We start from the raw sequence: 19,069 nt of genomic DNA, 5'->3' as shown, positions 1-19,069 counted from the left end.
TGTATTATATATTATTGTATTTTGTATTTAAATAAAGAGGTTTTGAAAATAAATAAAAAAAAGATAGTAGGATAAAAAAACGGCGCGTAAGCCACAGTGCTCCCCTACAACAGCAGATCCCACAACGTACTTTAAAATATACCATTCAGGCAAAGAAATAACATTTGTGTTCATTATATATATATTATGTATTGGTTTTGTTTAAAATAATAAAATTAATAGAAGGGTGAGAAAAAAAAAAGATTGTAGGACATTAACAGCAACTTATGGCCGTTCTAGATCGCAGTCATAAGCAGTATTATGCACAATGTGACAGGAGCTGGTGGCTCTTGAGAGGCCTCAAAGTCCACCGGCTATATATAATTACCAGTCAAAATTGACGAGTCTGTCAAGTACAGTTAGGGGGGAATAAAAAATGGTGGCTATTTTAATTCCGAGCTCTATATCTGTAAAATTGACAACACTAGAAAACCTAATAAAATATCATTTAAAGTAGAGTAAATTTGCTAGAATATAAGCTAATAATAAAACTATTCTCGCGTATTTAACTATATACTCTAATTTAAATGAAGTTCTATTAGGTTTTCTGATTTTTAACTAGTTTTAAAAAAAAATGCAGCTCCAAATTAATTTAATTAATTAATTAATCCAAATGAAAAATTAATTTTTTTTTTATCTCTATGAAACAGCGTATTTTTTTATTCTCCTTAACAGTACTTGGTAGACTCATCAAATTTTATCAGTAATTATACATAGTTTTCATTAAAGTAATCATAAATTGGGTTGAAATAAATGACTTTTTTCACCTCTCGGGACTTGTACTAACATAGTATACACTCATGACATATTCTGCAATTCTGACGACATATGCAGGTAACAAAAAAATGGCATTTCGTTTGATGTCTTAAAAGTATTATCACTTTGTAAATATCTAATTATTCTTTATTTAAAGCTTAGGCACATGGACAAATGTGACAACTTGATGTAGTTTATTTTATCTTCGAGGCTGAAATTATTTCAAGACCTCAGCCCTGTTCAAATCTTAGTTAAAGCAGTCAGGTTCCCTTCATAATAAGAATTCTCAAAATACAAAGTTATTCGTGTTTTATCTATAAATCAAGTGTCGTTGATTTGATGTGACCTCATTACTGCTTAAGTGATTAAAATGCAGATAAGAAACAGTAGGAATTGTACGAAGATGTAAAAATATTCTTTTCAATAAAATAATTGAAAGACATACTGCTGATCGTTGACAGTTGTTTCTTTTTTCTGTTAATCCTACAGGAACCTGTTGCTGCCCGCTGGCGTGCCGATGGAACGACAAAGAGCACGCTACGTCGTGAGGATCTACCGAGCCGACGGCCTGCCCAAAATGAACTCCTCCCTGGTGGCTAACGTCAAAAAGGCCTTCACTGGGGAGGCCAGGGACCTCGTCGATCCATACGTACAGGTGTCCTTTGCGGGCCTAACGGTAATTGTCCCATTATTAATATCCATTTCTCAGACATCCTCTGTTACCTATATAATTTTTAATCGACCATTGGTAATTATTATATGTAGTTAATTAATAGCAAATAAATTAAGAAACCAGTTTCACGGTCATTTTAAAATTAAGGTTAAAGTATAACCATAGGTTGTCATTAATGCGAGGGCAGACAAGACAACAAAACCCTGGCAACATATTGATATTGTTTGGTGTTGTTAGTAAAAAACCGCTAGCTTGTAGCGAGTAACGGGATACAACATCAGGCGGTATAACATCAAAGTATCCCGATATAGCAGTTATTCCGATTTAAAATACTGTGAACTTCAACTTGTCAGCAAGTGGTCCAGAAACAAATGGTGGTATTTCATAAAAAATAAATCCCTCTCGGAGCTCTAAATGGTTTAGTAATTGATAATGTCCAAATGGGTAAGGGGAGTTGTCCGTGACAGGAAGAAAAAATACTTTGATCTAATATGCTGTATAACGGCGGTTCACAAACCTTTTTCGCAACGGCACCCTTGTTGGTCTAAAAAAAATTTGTATACACCAGGATCCTATCAACAGATCCTCATCAGAAGGTAACTATCGATTCTCACTAGTATCTGTCTAGTCTGCTCTGTTGAGAGCACACTAAGTAACTGTCTGGTATTTAACCAGACAGGAGTGTCCCCTAAGAGGTGTTCCATGAGTATTTATCATGGTTGACAATTTGTACTATTTTTTTTATATAATTATATGCGATGATGACAAAAATCTTTAGGAATACTTTCAGTGCAATGTGAAATTGAAATGCAAAAGATTAAAGATCTTGCCTCGGCTCATGATTTAAAATAATAAATGCAGGAGGTATCCAAGTGAGTAAACTGCTCAAATGAGAAAAAAAACGCCACCTTAGGAGTGTTCTGGTGAGAAAAATACTCAGTCTTATCATTGTGAGGAGGCCAGAGCAAAACTGAATTGAGTATATGTGGGGACGTAAAAGAGGGAGTAACATAAACAAGCGGCAATAACAACATCAAAGGGTTAACGAAAGGTATACAAAAGTATAAACAAAACAGATGAAATACTAGGAAAATATAGGGCCAATATGAGCGAAATGCTCAAGGCTACACTTCTCCCTAGTTAACGAATGTTTCAGATAATTATTGTTTTTTCTGTCTATGAGAAACAAAATTAACACTATTTACCAACAATTTATGCTTGTTTTATTTTTATAACTGTTCATCATCCATTAATGGCCATCTTTTTAGTGTTTTTTATATCTTTTGCTATTAAAAATCAAGTGGAAAAATAGTTATTTTTATATTCTTAAGTAACAATGCTGAGTATTTCCCAGAGATAAAAAAAAAATGTACAGGTTTTTGTCTGTGGAAAGAGAATGCAGGAGATTTGAGTTGAGTGAGTAACTTCAAAAGTCAAATTCTCCACTTGTTTCAAATTTTAGAAAAACTTCTACCAACAAAAAAATAAACTTATTCTTGATTTTATTTCCTAGAAAATTGTTTACTCTTTATATATTGAAAATATTGAGTTGAAAAGAGGCTTTCTTTAGAATATTATCAATACTCTATATTTACTTTTGTAACATTTTGGAGTGTTCACCAACTTCTTGTACTATTATTTCTTATAGTCAAATATATCCATTTCATTTTCGAAATTTTGTATTCATAGTTACATAATGAAAATATCTAACAAACTATTGTTTAAACAATATAGTGAATAATATTAGCAAGACATCAGAATAATAAATTAAGAATTTTGGTGTATTAATTATTTTGTATATAGTTTATGCCTTTATTCTACAGTATTGCCATTAAATTTTTATTCTTATTTCATTCATCTAGAAATTAGTTTACTGTAGTAATTCTTTTCCATTTTTGTCAAACTTAAAGTAATACATTTATTACAAATACATTTCTTTAAAATTATATGATAAATATCATCAAGATCAATTTCCAATTTATGTAAAATTACAAATAATTTATATGTCACTTATTTTTTTAATTAGGGAAAGACTTCTGTACGTAAGAACTGCTACGCACCAGTTTGGAATGAACAAATTGTATTCCATGAGATGTTTCCTCCTCTGTGTCAAAGAATAAAAATACAACTGCGGGACAATGATCCTGTCAACACAGTCATAGCCACTCACTTTGTAGACTTAAAGTCTATTTCAAATGATGGAGAGAGAGGTATTTCATTTTAAATGGTTGCTAAAAAAAAACCTAAAACCAATTATAACTATAGTTTTACTTTTTTAAAATTCAAGAATTAATAACTGAAATATATTTAAATATAAAATATCATGAAAATAAAGGCAATTAAGTTTGGAGTTGCATTTATTCACTACCTAAATTCTATTGAATTTAAGTGAATAAACATTCTTTCAATTAGTTGAAACAAAAGTATCCCCTCCAAGATTACATATCAATTATTTATCATATATAGTTATTGATTGTAGAAAAAGATAAAATATAAAATTTCTTTGTATTTTAATAAATAATTGGTTCCTCATTAATTGGTCCGAGATTAGAATACCTTTTGAAAAATATTTTCACGTAAAACAATGATTTGATTAAAAAAATACAGAACAATGAGATGATATGTAGAATTAAGTTTTAATTATTCTTAAAGAAAATTATTTTATCTGCAGAAAAACAGAATTACTAGTTATTAGCTTTTTTGCTTCAACTCTACCGAAGGTATTGAAGCTTTATTTAAATCCAAGAAATAAAAAACTTTATTTCCTCAGTAAAGAAATATGTCACTCGCATTTTAGGTTTTTTATATCAAGGAATAAACTTGTCTCCAAGTCTATTTGTAGTCAAATTTTTGTTCAAGCATAATCAATCAAACCATTGATCCAATTTTAGCTAAATTTTTAGAGATTGTGTAAGTTGGTGTCTAGCTTTTATCAAATTCCGTCCACTAAGTTCGCTTATACAAGCGTAACTATAATTTTTTTTTATGGTACACCCATTTTCAGAAATGGCTCCTCCAATCTGGGCTAAATTTATACGAAACTTAGGCCTTGGTGTGAAAATGGTTCAATATTAATTTTATCAAATTCCATTCATAAGTTCTGCTTCACCTTGGGCGAAAGTATTTTTCTTGACATGTATGTTTGAAACATGGCTTGTCCCATACATTTTATTCTAAAACTATAAATCAAATTTATTAAAATATATACATAACAAAATGTATTTTTAAACCTTGAAATATAGATAATTATGTACCCCAATATCCAGTAGAAGTGTGAGAAAGCTATTTTGACCTATATACTTGACATACTTTTTATCTTTGAACTGATTAAAAATCCATATTTATTGAAATATAGTGTACGTTAAACTATATAGGGTTTTGCATGCTGCTATTAAATCATAATCCTGTGTTGATATGCCAATCAAATTAATATATTTACATGCAAATAATACTTTATCTAACCTATAATAGAATTTAAACAATCATTCTATTTTTTATTTTATTTTATATCTTTATAATAACTTTGTTCATTAATTTAACATTCTATTATTTTATGTCTATGTTAAAGGTTTCCTTCCAACTCTTGGTCCAACTTTTATACATATGTATGGATCAACAAGGGATTATTCAATCCTGGATCAACACTCAGGGCTCAATACTGGTCTCGGTGAGGGAGTCTCATATAGAGCCAGACTCTTAATGGCAATCCGAACTGAAATATCGGACTCCATCGAAATAGCACCATCTCAAGCAACTATCGAGCAGATATCCCCTATCAATGAAGTGAGCTTCAAGGATTCTAAGATATTAATATTATTTCCCATTAACATATTATTATACATTTATTTGCTATTTATTTCATTTGATCTGGAAATCTTTTAAGCCAGATGTTTGCAAATTACAGGTTCTTCACCACTTTAGCTTTAGAATATATCCTCTCAAAGTGACAGGACAGTCAAAAAATATATATAATATATTAACTAGAAATTAAATCATACTTCTGAAGTTGATTATCTGGTTTTGTTGAAACAATTAAATTTGCAACATCTTGAAACTGACACAGTAAACAGCGGCCTGATACTCCTACAGAAATTGTTAAATTTTAAAACCAACTACCTGAAACTTTTAATAATCATTAATTTTACTATCCCTGTTCATAATGTGAGACATTCAAAAATCTTTTAATATTCCATTTTCTCAAAATCAATTGTGCCTATTATTCTCCTATTAATAGAATTCAAAGGAAAGCAAACACTGTTGAATGTTAAATGTTTTTTAACTCATTATATACTTTTATGCTAAAAATAAAAATTATAAGTCGATTTTTAAGTATTGTACTATTAACTTTACTGTAATACAATTATTTTAAAAAGGATTATTTATGTTTATTGTTATTAAGTGCTTTGAAAGTTTATATTCCGTATATATTTCTTGAATGATTGAGTTTTTATGTTTGTTTTAAATTACTTTCATGTATATTTTGCTTAGTTTTCATATAACTTTTAAATTACTTTCAAATATGTTTTAAATTACTTGTATGGCAGTTAAAATTAATTTTATGCTTAGAAGTTCTTTAATGTTTTAAATAAAAATTATTTATTTAATTTATGTATGTGTTTAATTTTGTTTTGGTTTTGCTTCATTTTTTCTATTTGTTATTTGTTTTAATGGGGAGTTTAAAAAAAAATGACCGTTTTATCAAATTCAAGATTTCAAAGGACTGTAAATATTTTAATCTTATTTAATACTTACCAATACTTAATAATCCCTTTAGAGCATTCTTTAAGCTTGTTTAATCCCATTTGACTTCTTTAAAAAAAGCCTCAGTTTAGTTATTTGTTTCAAGGAAGAACAGTTTCCTACAAAATTACCGTAATTTAAGGCATCACTAGAAAACAAAGTTCACAGCAGTTGAAGCAACTTGTGAAATTATTAAATATGCAGGGGAAGGTGTCCTTGACCAGCAAACTGTGCGTCCTTGGTTTGAAAAATTCAGCAGTGGAGATACGACATTGGAAAGGAAGAAGGGCTTCAGTCGACTATTAATGGATATTGATGAGGTTCTGCAGGAAGCTGTTGTGTCAAACCTGTCCACAAGTACTTGCGAACTTGTCAGGGAGTGTGGTGTGTTGAAAGATACTGTTACTCTCCATCGGGAAGGTGAAAAAGAGCAGTGGACTGGTCCCTCACAAACTTGCTCCTCAGCAATCAGCAATTAATTCCTGTTGAACCAAAGAAAAGTTTAAAGAACTTCATGGGCTCAAACTCCTGCCTCATCCACCATATAGTCCAGGCCTCGCACTATCGGATTACTCCTTGTTTTGATTCATGGCCCATTTCCTTCAAGGGAAAAAATTTGATAATTTTGCGGAAGTTGAAGCCGTCCAAGAGTTTTTGGACATGCATCCCAAAGAATGAGATCAAGCAATTGGCAAGCAGATGGCTAATGACAGTTGATAGCAATGCACTATACTTTGACTATTAATTGTATTTTATGTCGAAGAAATAATAATAGAAATATTTGGTTAAAAACAGTCTTTTTTTTTTTTTATACGCCCCATTATTTTTTAGGTGTAATCACTTGTTATATCAAAAATTTTATCCTGTTTCTATAATAAATGAATAAATGCATTACATTTTAGAGTGCCTATGGAAAAAATGATGAATTTTTTTTATTTGCTACGATAATGGAAGCAACTATGATTGATAGAAAACTTGGTGATAAGCCAATGTATTTTGAACTCAGCCTTGGTAATGCAGGAAATATGATGGATGGTCATAATCAGACATCCCAAGAAAACCATGGTAGCGAATCAGATGAGGCCCTTGGTAAATATTTTATCTTCCTTTATTACTTATTATCTCATGACATATCTTGATTTATGAGAAATTTTATTGTAATATTATTCAACAAGAAATGCATTTTTTCTATCAGTTTTAAATGAGAATTATTCTTAAGATTTTTTCATGTAAAATGAGAGATATTCCCAAGCTATTAAACAGAACTGAACAACATAAAAACTGGCTCCCTTGAACCTTTAATTCTCCTCCTCAATGAACTTTAACTTTTATCTGAGCAAAGAAAACTTATGAATAAAGTATTTGTTGCTTGTTTTTATTGGATTAGATTTTTTGTTTCGTTTCAAGTTGGTTCTATCATCATAGGATCTACTTTTCCTTCCTTAAATGTTTTGAGTACTTATTGAGAAACTCTTCATGAAGTTAGACTCTGATAAATTAATTTTCCTAATTTCTTCATTGCAGAGAGTGTTAAGACCGAGTTGCAAAATTGGTCCAGTACAACGTCAAAAATTAAACCAATGTCCCATGACAGGTTGTATTATTTTCTGCCTTACTGGGATGACAAACCTTGTATGCACTTGAGGGCATCATATCCTGACCTAAGGAGGAGGATGTACAACAGCAACATGATAGCTAAAATAATAGACAGGCTGGTATGAATGATTATTTTATAAAACATGTATTGTTAGCATTGTACTTTTTCTCATTCAGGAAAATGTTTTCTTAGCAGCGATAATCTAAACAATTTTTTAGAGATCAAACTTTATTTAACTAAGGTAAATTTTTTATATTGTCGAATAGAAACTCCTATTTGCTCATATACTGCACAACTTCTAATTTTGCCAAAAATTGATAACTTAAAAAACATTTAAAAAAAAAAATACTCAACTTCTAATGTTATGTCGAATAATTATGAATTTTTCAATTCATATTGTTGTTTTATTGAAGGATAAAGCTAAACCGCAATCATTGTCTTCACACTTCATAACATTGGGCAAGTTTACGAACTATTAGCTGATGAACTGATGCAAAATACTTTTTTCTAATAGCAACCCACTACTTAGTTGATCTATTTGTTGTACCTCTTTATTCTTCCTACTTCTGCAGACCTTCAACATTTAATTTTATTTATTTTTTATGATTAGATTGTTCTAAAAAAATTATTTCAAAATCCTGTATAAAATAAAAATAAAAAAAAAAAAAAAGATGCCAAAGGGAAATAATGTTAATTAAAAATAAATTAACCAAAAAGATGTAGTTTGCATGGGTAAATCTTTTATGTATTTTTTTAAATGATGGAAGATGTTCCAGGTGTCGATCAAAATAGTACAAAAACTTTTTATTTGTTAAGATGTTGAGGTGAAAAAACTTAAAAAATAAAAACAAACAACTTTCTAGGAAATAAAATCCAGTACAAAAACTATTTATTGTACACCAACATTCTGCTTCTCATCGCAGGTCTTCATCAGTGCTGATTGATGATGAATAAGAAGTTCAAATTTTTTTAAGGACTATTTTACTTTATTGATTACTTATGGACAACTAATAATCTTCCACTTTTATTTTTATTTAGTTTATTAATAATATTATTTGAATATTTATGTAACCTAGGTCTGTCGACATTTTTTTTTGTACTCTAGAACCATAAATAACTAGGATACTGTTAGCTAGTTCACTAATATCATAACAAAGGGCTACTACTACCTACAACTTACTAGATAAAAAGCTCATGCGCAAACAGTAGCTAGTAAAGTTACTAATTTCTTACAGATTGTTTAAGATCTCTTGCGCATCAGAGAGGGTACTTTAACAAAAGACAAAGGTACGTGTTTCTCAAACGGATGCCAACAGCAAACAGATCTCAAACAAAGGAAACATGGTTGTCCCATAGTCTGAAGCAATGTTGCTATCAATAGTGATGCTTTATTCATAAATATATTATAAATTGTTTGGGTTATAAACAAACAATTTTAACCACAATCAAATAATAAAACTAATTTTCTACAACAAAATCTGCTGGCTAGTTGTGAACATGATTAAACTTGTGAATTCACCAAATCGTTGCTTGTAAAAGTTTCTATTTTAATCAAGCATTTCTCAGCATAAAATTTATCAAAGATGAAAAAATCTGTATTAAATTTTATCTTTGTTAATTCCAATATATTTTTTTTTTACATTTCTCTACTTTGTAGTATTTAAAAAAATAAATTATAGAAATTACGTTACATACACTGTTGTACCATTGGTTGTTTAAAGAATATTTTAAATTTTAATAATATTTTACCTTTCTTTAGGAAGATGGCTTACTTGAAGTTGCTTCATTGGAAGCCCTTGAAATGGAACCAGAAGCAAAACTCAGGACTGTACTGGAAGAGTTGTGTACCTCCTGTCATCGTTATTCAACAATAACCAACGGGGCTGGACCTCTTGGTTTCACCAAACTTGACAAAAACAGGCTCAAACATTGTCTCTCAACTATTGTGAGTATATTATTTATGTTATTTTTTTATCAAAAATTTTTACATTGAGGTATTTTCTTTTATTTTTAAGTTTTAAATATTTAAAACTACTCATGTCTTACTTTTGTTTAAGGAACACATAGGAGGCATGGCTAGAAATCTTAAGGCACTTGTGACTCGTCACTCATTCAAGGAACGGTACAAAACAGCTCAGACATATCTTCAGAAACTTAAACTTCTTCTAGAAGATGTAAGAAAATTTATATTTTTCGAAAATGTAACTTGGGCAAGAACATTTATTTAACTAGCCTAAATATATAATTGATATAGAAATTAAACAAAGAATAAAAAGAATAGGGATTACTTTACTTTACGAAAATTATTAAAAAGCAGAATCCTTTGTTTAGTGTTATAAACAACCATTATCAATATCCTCTCATAAGACAACTTAAGGACAGTCAGTAGAATTGCATCCTGTACCTATTACTTGTTTTAGCTTTGCACTATGAACCTTAATGGTGGATATTATCGGATATGGCCTTTTATATAAAACAAATGATATTTATTTACCATAATAGTAAATGATTTTATTTTATTTAAATAATATTTATTAAAAATAATGAAGCTATTTTATTTATTCACTTTTAGCCCCAGCATTCTCTTCCAGATGTGTTTTTATGGCTAATTAGCAATGGGAAAAGAACTGCCTACCAAAGAATTCAAGCAAGAGAAATCGTATACTCAATAGTTGATGAAGAATGTGGACATAGGTGCTCCAAAGTTCAATCACTATTTTTGAAGGTAATTGTTAATTTAAAAATAAAGTTAAAGTTAATGAAAATCATTATAAAGTTTGTGCAATTCTAATTAGTTTCTCTTTGTATATATTTCTTACATCAAGGGTAAACTTTGGCCAAATAGGCGACCTAGCAATAATTTTTTATGAATTTTAATCCTGCCTATTTCTACACTACTGTTAATTTCAATAATTTTTGAATTAACCAACAGAAACTCTTATCTAATATGTTTTGAAAAAATATATACTTTATAATATAATTTAAAAATACTTCTTAAACTTAGTTTGTATTCAAAATAACAATATATTGTAACAGGACACCTCACCACAATTTTTTATTTTTCAATAAATCTATTTTAATATTTTATTATTAATCATGATTAATTAATTTTTACATAATTATATTTTTAGTTACCTGGTAAGAAAGGTATAGGCTCAGGAGGTTGGTGTGTTCCAGCTAAACTTAATATATACTTTTGGTTGGGTCTTGTCAAACATAAAAAGAATTTTGTGGCTGGTCTCACAAAAGGCTATCAAATATCTCATGAAATTAATAATGCTGAAAGACCACATGCCATGCCACCAGCTACCATTCACTACCTTGAAAAATATGTAAGTACAAAGTCATAGTTTTTTCAGTAAATTAAAAAATACAGTCAACTCTGCTTGATCAGAACACCAAATAAATGGGAAAACCATTTTGATGTGAAATTTTCTGTATAAACAACCAAAAATAGAACAAATCGTATAAAATGTTATTACTTTTTACGTACAAGTTTTATAGGAGCAGGAAAATCTAGATTGAACAAACAAATCATGCTTCTTTTTAACCTCAAAGTTTCTGAGAATCAAAATATAGTGAAGTCTTAAGCTCACTAATGGTATTTTTCCATCCATGGACTCATCTAAGATTTTTTATTCAAGAAATTAGGAGAAACTCAAAACAACTGAATTTTGAGGCAAACATCTTTTCTCTCTTGTCAGTTAGTACACGATTTTTGTTGAGAAGCTAAGTGGTTCAACAGTTTATAATCTATATCTGACCTTATCTATTAAGCATTCATCAGGAATGTTAAAGACAGTAGCATTTTGTTAACTCAATTTGTCAAATCAATACACTAGAATAAGGACAAGTAAAAGGTGTTTTAATATTTTTTTTTCCTCTATTTTACTGATTATAAATAAAAAGGCCATTCTTCTCGTCCAGACCCGCCCCAATAAGACCCCCAGGGAGTGACGGTCCTATATCACTTGAAATATTTGCTTAAAATGGGAAGAGGAGAATTAAGATAGTTAAATCAAGCAATATTTAAAAAGTGCCTGATATTGAAAAACGGCTCTGTGTTCTAATCAAGCAAAGTTGACTTCATTTGTATTCAGCTTAAAAGTATCAGTTACGTAACTTTATTGAATCTAAACCAAACAAAATTCAAAAGTGATTAAATTATTCATATCCATATGTATTAAAACATTAATTTCATAAAAGTAATATTTTATTTTGTAATGATTCATTGTATACTTATTACATAATTGACCATTTTTTAGAGTTTCCAAGCAAGAGCATACATGTACCAAGCCAGGTCATTGATTGGCTCAGATGCTTCTGGACTATCTGATCCATTTGCTAGAGTTGTGGTCGGAGAATATTGTAAAACAACACAAGTAAGTTATTTTATAGCCCATAAATCGAAAATTTATTTTGATATTTTATTTAGTTACATGAAATAATTTACATGAAAATAATTTAATTTTGCTGTTAATTATTTTACTTTCCCCTCCCTATATATGGAATATATAGTATAGGGAAATATTAGGATCGTTCAAAATTCAAGTTACATGTTTTAAGATTCTGTAAGTACAAATAAATAGCCAAGTCTTGCAAAATGGTCTCTGTATGTATGTGAACAGCCTAGCTTAAAAACGAATAATCATACTTAACTGAAATTACATATTTAGGGCAAGTGTTTGCCTAACATGTTACAATAATTTTTCTATTAAAACCGACTAAAGGAAGTGCCACTTTTAAACGATTTTGATTAAACTCAGTACCTCAACGCACAATTAAATGGTCTTTAATATCAGCTACAATCTGAATAGCTACAGGAAAATAAAAAAAAAGTATCTAAATTTTTAAGTACCTTTAAATTTTTATGATTTTATAATTTAAATATCTCTCATATTTTTTTAAAAGTAATAAACAGTGGATGAATAGAAAATTTGAAAAAAATTACAATTATTGTTTTTCCATGGTAGTTACCACAGTAGTCAGATTTTACCTATAAATATATAGTCTCTTACCTATAAATATATAGTAAGGAGGTTGTCATCCTAAATAATAAAGAAACAACTGTTTTGAAATATTCAAAAATTAATTTCATCTCAAGGTGGTAAGTGAAAGATGTGTGATGTGTGGACCAGATTTTTATATAATAAATAATTTTTATATAAATAAATAAATTACAATAAAGAAAAAATAAATTGTGAGATGTTAGTTTTGAATCATATGAAGTAACTTTGCTAACTTCTGAACATCCTTTAGTTTTGCAAAAAGTGATCATTAAATGCATTTTAACAATATCTGCTAAATTGTGAAGGAAAAGTAAAAAGCTGTATCTCAGTAATTATTTATTATATTCTATTTGTATTATATAATATAATTGTCACATAGTTTACAAATAATGGTCAATAAATTATTTATTAATAATCACAGTTTATCTTGATTATGTTATATTGTTTTAAATCCACTCAGGTGATAGATGAAACTCTTAGTCCAACCTGGGATGAGCTTCTTGTTTTTGATGAAATACTGGTTTATGGAACAAGAGAAGAAATCAAAAATGACCCTCCCACAATCATCGTTGAAATATTTGACAGGGACCAAGTGGTAATTCTATAAAATTTGACTTCCTTAAATTTAAACTTATTTTTAAACATGACTACAGATTTATTAATTTGTAGGGAAAGGCAGAATTTATCGGAAGAGCTGTTGGAAGAGCACATGTTAAATTAGAAAATGAACCATATGAAAAACCTGAATTTCCTCCAAGCTTAGAGTGGTTTGAGATATACAGAGGGCAAGAAAAAGCTGGAGAGCTCCTAGCAACATTTGAAATGCTAGAAGTATGAAATAGTTTTTCTATTTTTAAATGTTTTGACAATTATAATAATCAATTATTAGTTGATTTCAAGTACTTATTATTTATTATTATGTTGAGGGATGGGAAGTCTTTCCTTAAGATTATCTGTGTGGATCTTTTGTGAGATACACCTCTATTCTAGAGGTTCCATCAGAATCGTATCCTTCTTCCGAAGCACATGGTTAGGTCTAGTACCATCTTTAGGTTTGATTATTAACCATTTTAAATACTACAATCTGTTGAAGACAAGACAAGGGCTTCACATTCACACTGAATATGCTCAGCATTTTCTTTATTTAAATAAAAGAAAGATGATCTGGGTGCAATCTAAGAAAAAAACTCAAAAAGTAATAAAATTATTGAATATGAGCCTACATTTCGCCCCATGTTGCACGGCTTCATTAGGGCTAAAAAATATACAAACACTTAAATAAGGTAACAAAGTAAGCAAACAAAATTTACGATCGCAAAAAGAAAAAATTAAATAAGAATAACTATCTTTTTGTTATTCTTATTTAATTTTTATGTCTCACTGAACACCTTTTTTTATTTTCTTTAATTTACTTTGTTAAATTTTATATAAATCATCATAATTAGCCACACCTAAGTTAAATTTTATTTTTGTTATTTTAAATTTTATTTGTTTACTTTTTTACCTCATTTAAGTGTTTGTATCTGTTGTAGTCCTAATGAAGTATTGTGGATTTAGGGAGGGTTTTATAACAAAACACAGAGTGTTTGTTCAAACAGATGCTAACCAGCAACTGACCCAAACAAAGGAAAACCTCCTGTCCATATCAGACAAGCAGTGTTGCCATCTACTATCTTATTTAAAATAATACTTTTTTAAATTTTGTTTGGTTAGAAACAAACAATTTTAAAAACAAATCAAATAATAAAACTTATTTTTAGGGCCACCCATAGCTCAGTTATTAAGACTCAGTCTTACCAATTTGATGTCTATTGGTGGTTTCGGTTTGAATCCAGCCTGGGGCGTAGATTTTTTTCATTGAGTGGCGGTCCCACAAAATGAAAAACTTTGACCCCCAACCATGGTTAGCAGTATAGGACTCCAATGGGAGTCTTGACTGAAAAAAAAACTTATTTTTTAAAACATGAAGCCCTGCAATGTGGAGCAAAACATTAGCTCATATTAAATAGTTTAATTACTATTTGAATTTTTTCTTTAACCGCACCGGACCATCTTCTTTATTTTATTATACAGGGTCAATTAACAATCTTCCACTAGTTTCATTTTCTTGAATGATATTTTAGTGGAAAGTGGCCCATGAGGAAAACTATTATTGTTCTTAACTCATTATTTTTTAGGTTTAGGTAAATTTTTATTTATTTTTTTATTTTGACTAATTAATAAAGAAGTTTATTATTCACACACCTCCCCAAAATTACTAATAATCCCTTAAGTATTATGATAACTGTTGTATATTGCACTTCATCATAATGATTCTTATAATATCCCTTTCAACAAATTCCTATAGTGAACATTTTTTTAAAATATTTTTTCTCTTTTAATCATATTATAGTATATTTTCTAATGGACATTGTATTTTATCAAAACAGTTAACAAAAAGTGGACTACCAGAACTGCCTTTGCCAAAACAAAACAGTGATGATTCTCAAGAAGATATTGGTCCAGTACTTCCAGTTCCAAGAGGAATCAGACCAACCCTTGCTAATTATAGGTAAAGTATATAACTTTATTTTAAAAATGTATTCAAGCTTAAAACGAAAAAATCCTAAACTTTTATTAGTGATAGTTCAAACTTTCATGAAAAAAAATATATATGTTTCATTCATTTTAGATAAGTTAGATTGGTTTCGTAGATAGATATTGTATTGTAAATAAAATAGTTTTTTCCCCTATATTTAAGAATACATAAAAGCATTATTTTTTATCATTACAAAATTAAGGATTATTTATGCTATAAATTTCCTGTATGTTATATTGATATAGGATTTTAACTATACTTATACATATTTTTAGACTTGAAGTTCTTTTTTGGGGTTTACGAGATCTTAAAAGAGTTCATCTACTGACTGTGGATCGCCCAAGAGTTGATATAGAATGTGCTGGCCACATTCTCTACTCATCGGTGATTCCTAATGCGAAGAAGAATCCCAATTTCAACACTCCTGTAAAGCATTTGGAATTGGTATGTAATGTATACAGACACCCTGATATAAAAGTAGTTTTTACCATTGCCATAAATAATGAAATTATTTTTATGTGCAGTCAGTGAAGAACACAAATAATTAAATTATTAATTAATAAATAAGTTTTACTTATTACCAGAACCATCTTCTTCTCATATAAAATCATGTTTGTATACAATATTATACAACACACATACAAAACATTAACCTATGTTTTTTGAATTATCATCATTTTAAAATTATTAACTTATAAACTAGATTCAATAAAAGATTCATATAAGTATCAATGTTATTTTTAAATATAATTTGATCTTCATAGGAATTGCCTGAACAAGAGCTTTATCAACCTCCTCTTACAATCCGAGCTGTTGATTGTCGAAGTTTTGGAAGATTCACTCTTGTTGGAACACATATGATTAATTCAGTTCAACGATATACTTATGTACCTCCCAAAAAACAAGACCTTAAAAGAAAACATGTAAATAGTAAGTACTTCATTATTAAAAGAATTTTCATTGCCATAGAAATATTGATGGATAACTTATTTTTAATCATTAATTATGAATAAGCTTCTTTTTGCCTGAATAATACAAACAATTTCAATTTCTACTCTGTCTTTAAAATATTCCACAAAAATACAATTAAATGTACTATTCTGGAAAATTAGAACTACTGAAAACTTGCTTGTTAATATTTAAACTTGAAGCATTCAACATGAAAACTTTTATCCTGCTGAATGGACATTGGTATGTGGTCCTTTAATGTACAAACTTAAGTATTCCCTGTTACCAACTACTGTTGCGAACAATCAGATCATAGTCATTTGTGTGTCCTATATGATAAGTGGATTCCACAGCTCAGAGCCTAGGAAGTCCACCAACAATGCCTTATGTTATTTCTGTATGAGGAGATCCGCTCCTAGTCTTCAGATGCCTGGGTGAAACTATCGTAGTTCATTGAAAGTATTAAGATCAGAAACTGATGGGTTTGTGTTTGTGTAATCTTAATTGTATAATTTTATGGGTGATATAATTCAAAGAATTGAGGACTTTTGACTATAAGGCTTGGATATGTTGTGATTGTTTTGGTTTAGTGAAGATTCAAAAACTCTTGTCCAAATAGATGTAATTATAGTCATGTAAGCTTTTTTGTCACAAGCTTTTTGTGATAAATTGGAAGTTTAGAGTGTTTGTCTAGGTAGCAGCAAACGTCATTTCAGAGTTGTATTGAATTCTATGTAAGTTGCTTGTCTAGATATAATCGTTATAAAGGATCTAATGAGGTAAATGATGGTATAAAGAAAAACAAAAAATATAAGCCTCTGGCTCAGCATCAAATATTACCGGTCATTTGAGCACATCACAAACAATAATGTTAAAAGGAAAAACAAAGACAAGAAAGAAAAAAAATTAAGCAAAGAAAGGTACATTTGTAAATTGAAATTTAATAAATGAAAAGAAACATTTTAGTTTTGAAATGAAAAAAATTACCGAAAGATGCTCCTACAAAAACGAAAAAATAGTATATCGATGTTAACATAAAATTAACTTAACATACTTACATAAAAGGAACTAAATACAGTGAAATGGCTGTAGAAAATTTATTGTTTCCTCGATAGATGTAGATCATAGGTGTTGGAATAGAAGCAGTTCCACATTTATGTCATGTAATCAGATTCTGGTAGATATTGTTGGTATCAGGAGCAATTTCAATGGCCAAAGTAACATTGATAACTGACCAAGACTATTAAAAGGTACCTCAGCCTATTTCTTTTGCATTATTGCATTAACTCAGCTCGGCAATATTATTCTTGAAATTTATTTTAATTTTTTCTTCATTTTGAATCTTTTGTACAAATTTGAATTTCTAAAATTATTTATAGGTCCTGACATACAAGAAGCTGGAGGAAGAACAGCAAATTTATCACCACAGATTCCTAATGGCACTATACATCGTAAAGAAAATGAACCTCTTCTTCCAAAAGACACCACTGTTTTAATTAATTATGTAAGTTTTAAGAGCAATATGTATATATTCTTATTAAGTTAAAAGTTTTTATACTTTGTTTTTTGTTCTCCCATTTTTTATAACTTTAACCATTGTTGTTTCATTCCTTGGGAAGTAAAATACCTGAGATCAAATGTAGGCAAGAATTTATTTTTCTTCTCAACCCTCTTTCTCCTACCCCTCTTCTCTGGGACTCCACAGTTACAGTCTCATTTATTCAATTTCAATCATTTTAGGTTAATTTCATTAAATTATTACTTTTATTTATATTTAATGACTTCATTAAAATATTCTTTTTTAAAAATAAATTTCCTTGTAAACCAAACTTTATTTATTTATCTAGGATTTTACTCTCAAGAGCCATGCGTGCAAGAAATCAGCATTTATTGTATTTTCAATATTATATACACCATTAAAACCTGTCTTCAATGAACTATAGCTACCCAGTTTCCAGCATTTTAAATAATTCTCAGGCATACGTATAACTCACAATTCATTTACCTTCATGTGAGCAATTGTTCATCACTCTACAATATGTTCCTTATTTTCCCTACTGAACAATCTATATAATTTTAATATATATTTTTCCCGAGTTATATATACTTATAAAACTCTTTCTTGTTAAAGGGCGGCATTCAAGAAATGGCCAAAAAAGAAGAAAAGGTAGAAACAAACAAAAGAAGAAAACGTGCTAGCAGTGGTTTCAGTTGGGAAGAAGATGCTGAGAGTAAAGACTGGTGGACTAAATATTTTGCTAGTGTTGAAGCCATGATTCAAGTAATTTTAATATTCACTTTATATTCAGGCTATATATTATTTAGCATTTATGAAATTACGTTAAAATATTAAACTAATTAGAACTAGAGGTTAAGGTTCAATTTCAAAAAATATTATGAGAAATAGATATAATCCAAAATGTGGATTTTTAATTAAACAGGACTTAAATCAATTTACATGAAATCCAAAAATATGTACTTAATCGATAAAGCATCAAACTTATGAAAATATTCTCACTGATGGACAAAACGTTACCTTACTATTATTAAAAAAAATTTAATATGGCTTTTGAAATCAACTTTCTGTGAAGCACCAATGATAAATTTATTTAAGACTGGGTAAGAATGAATTCTGACAATGAAATCTTCTAGGTTAAAAATAAATAAAGATTCTAAAGGAAAAAATGAATTTTATAGATTTAATACTCTTATTATATTTATTTATAAAT

The 19,069-nt window shown here is 29.1% G+C and overlaps 1 protein-coding gene across 1 annotated transcript in view; it reads left to right on the top strand.

Annotated features, from left to right (window-relative positions):
* Window positions 1-19,069, top strand: part of LOC106685085 (otoferlin) — a gene marked incomplete at its 5' end in the record, with an annotated part of 241,026 nt that overhangs the window by 205,430 nt on the left and 16,527 nt on the right. Inside the window, 17 exon segments of the mRNA XM_024359161.2 lie at window positions 1,285-1,471; window positions 3,495-3,678; window positions 5,037-5,251; window positions 7,111-7,297; window positions 7,733-7,923; window positions 9,565-9,750; window positions 9,863-9,979; window positions 10,378-10,530; window positions 10,937-11,137; window positions 12,071-12,187; window positions 13,275-13,409; window positions 13,484-13,645; window positions 15,244-15,365; window positions 15,668-15,836; window positions 16,157-16,322; window positions 17,720-17,844; window positions 18,472-18,621. Of these exon segments, the coding sequence (XP_024214929.2) occupies window positions 1,285-1,471; window positions 3,495-3,678; window positions 5,037-5,251; window positions 7,111-7,297; window positions 7,733-7,923; window positions 9,565-9,750; window positions 9,863-9,979; window positions 10,378-10,530; window positions 10,937-11,137; window positions 12,071-12,187; window positions 13,275-13,409; window positions 13,484-13,645; window positions 15,244-15,365; window positions 15,668-15,836; window positions 16,157-16,322; window positions 17,720-17,844; window positions 18,472-18,621 (2,767 nt within the window).

Source organism: Halyomorpha halys, unplaced genomic scaffold, assembly GCF_000696795.3.
Source record: "Halyomorpha halys isolate HHAL.00 unplaced genomic scaffold, Hhal_1.1 Scaffold657.1, whole genome shotgun sequence".
In the NCBI taxonomy this organism is placed as follows: Eukaryota; Metazoa; Arthropoda; class Insecta; order Hemiptera; family Pentatomidae; genus Halyomorpha; species Halyomorpha halys.
The sequence above is the reverse complement of the archived record's forward strand: the minus strand, read 5'-3'. Positions and strand labels throughout refer to the sequence as shown.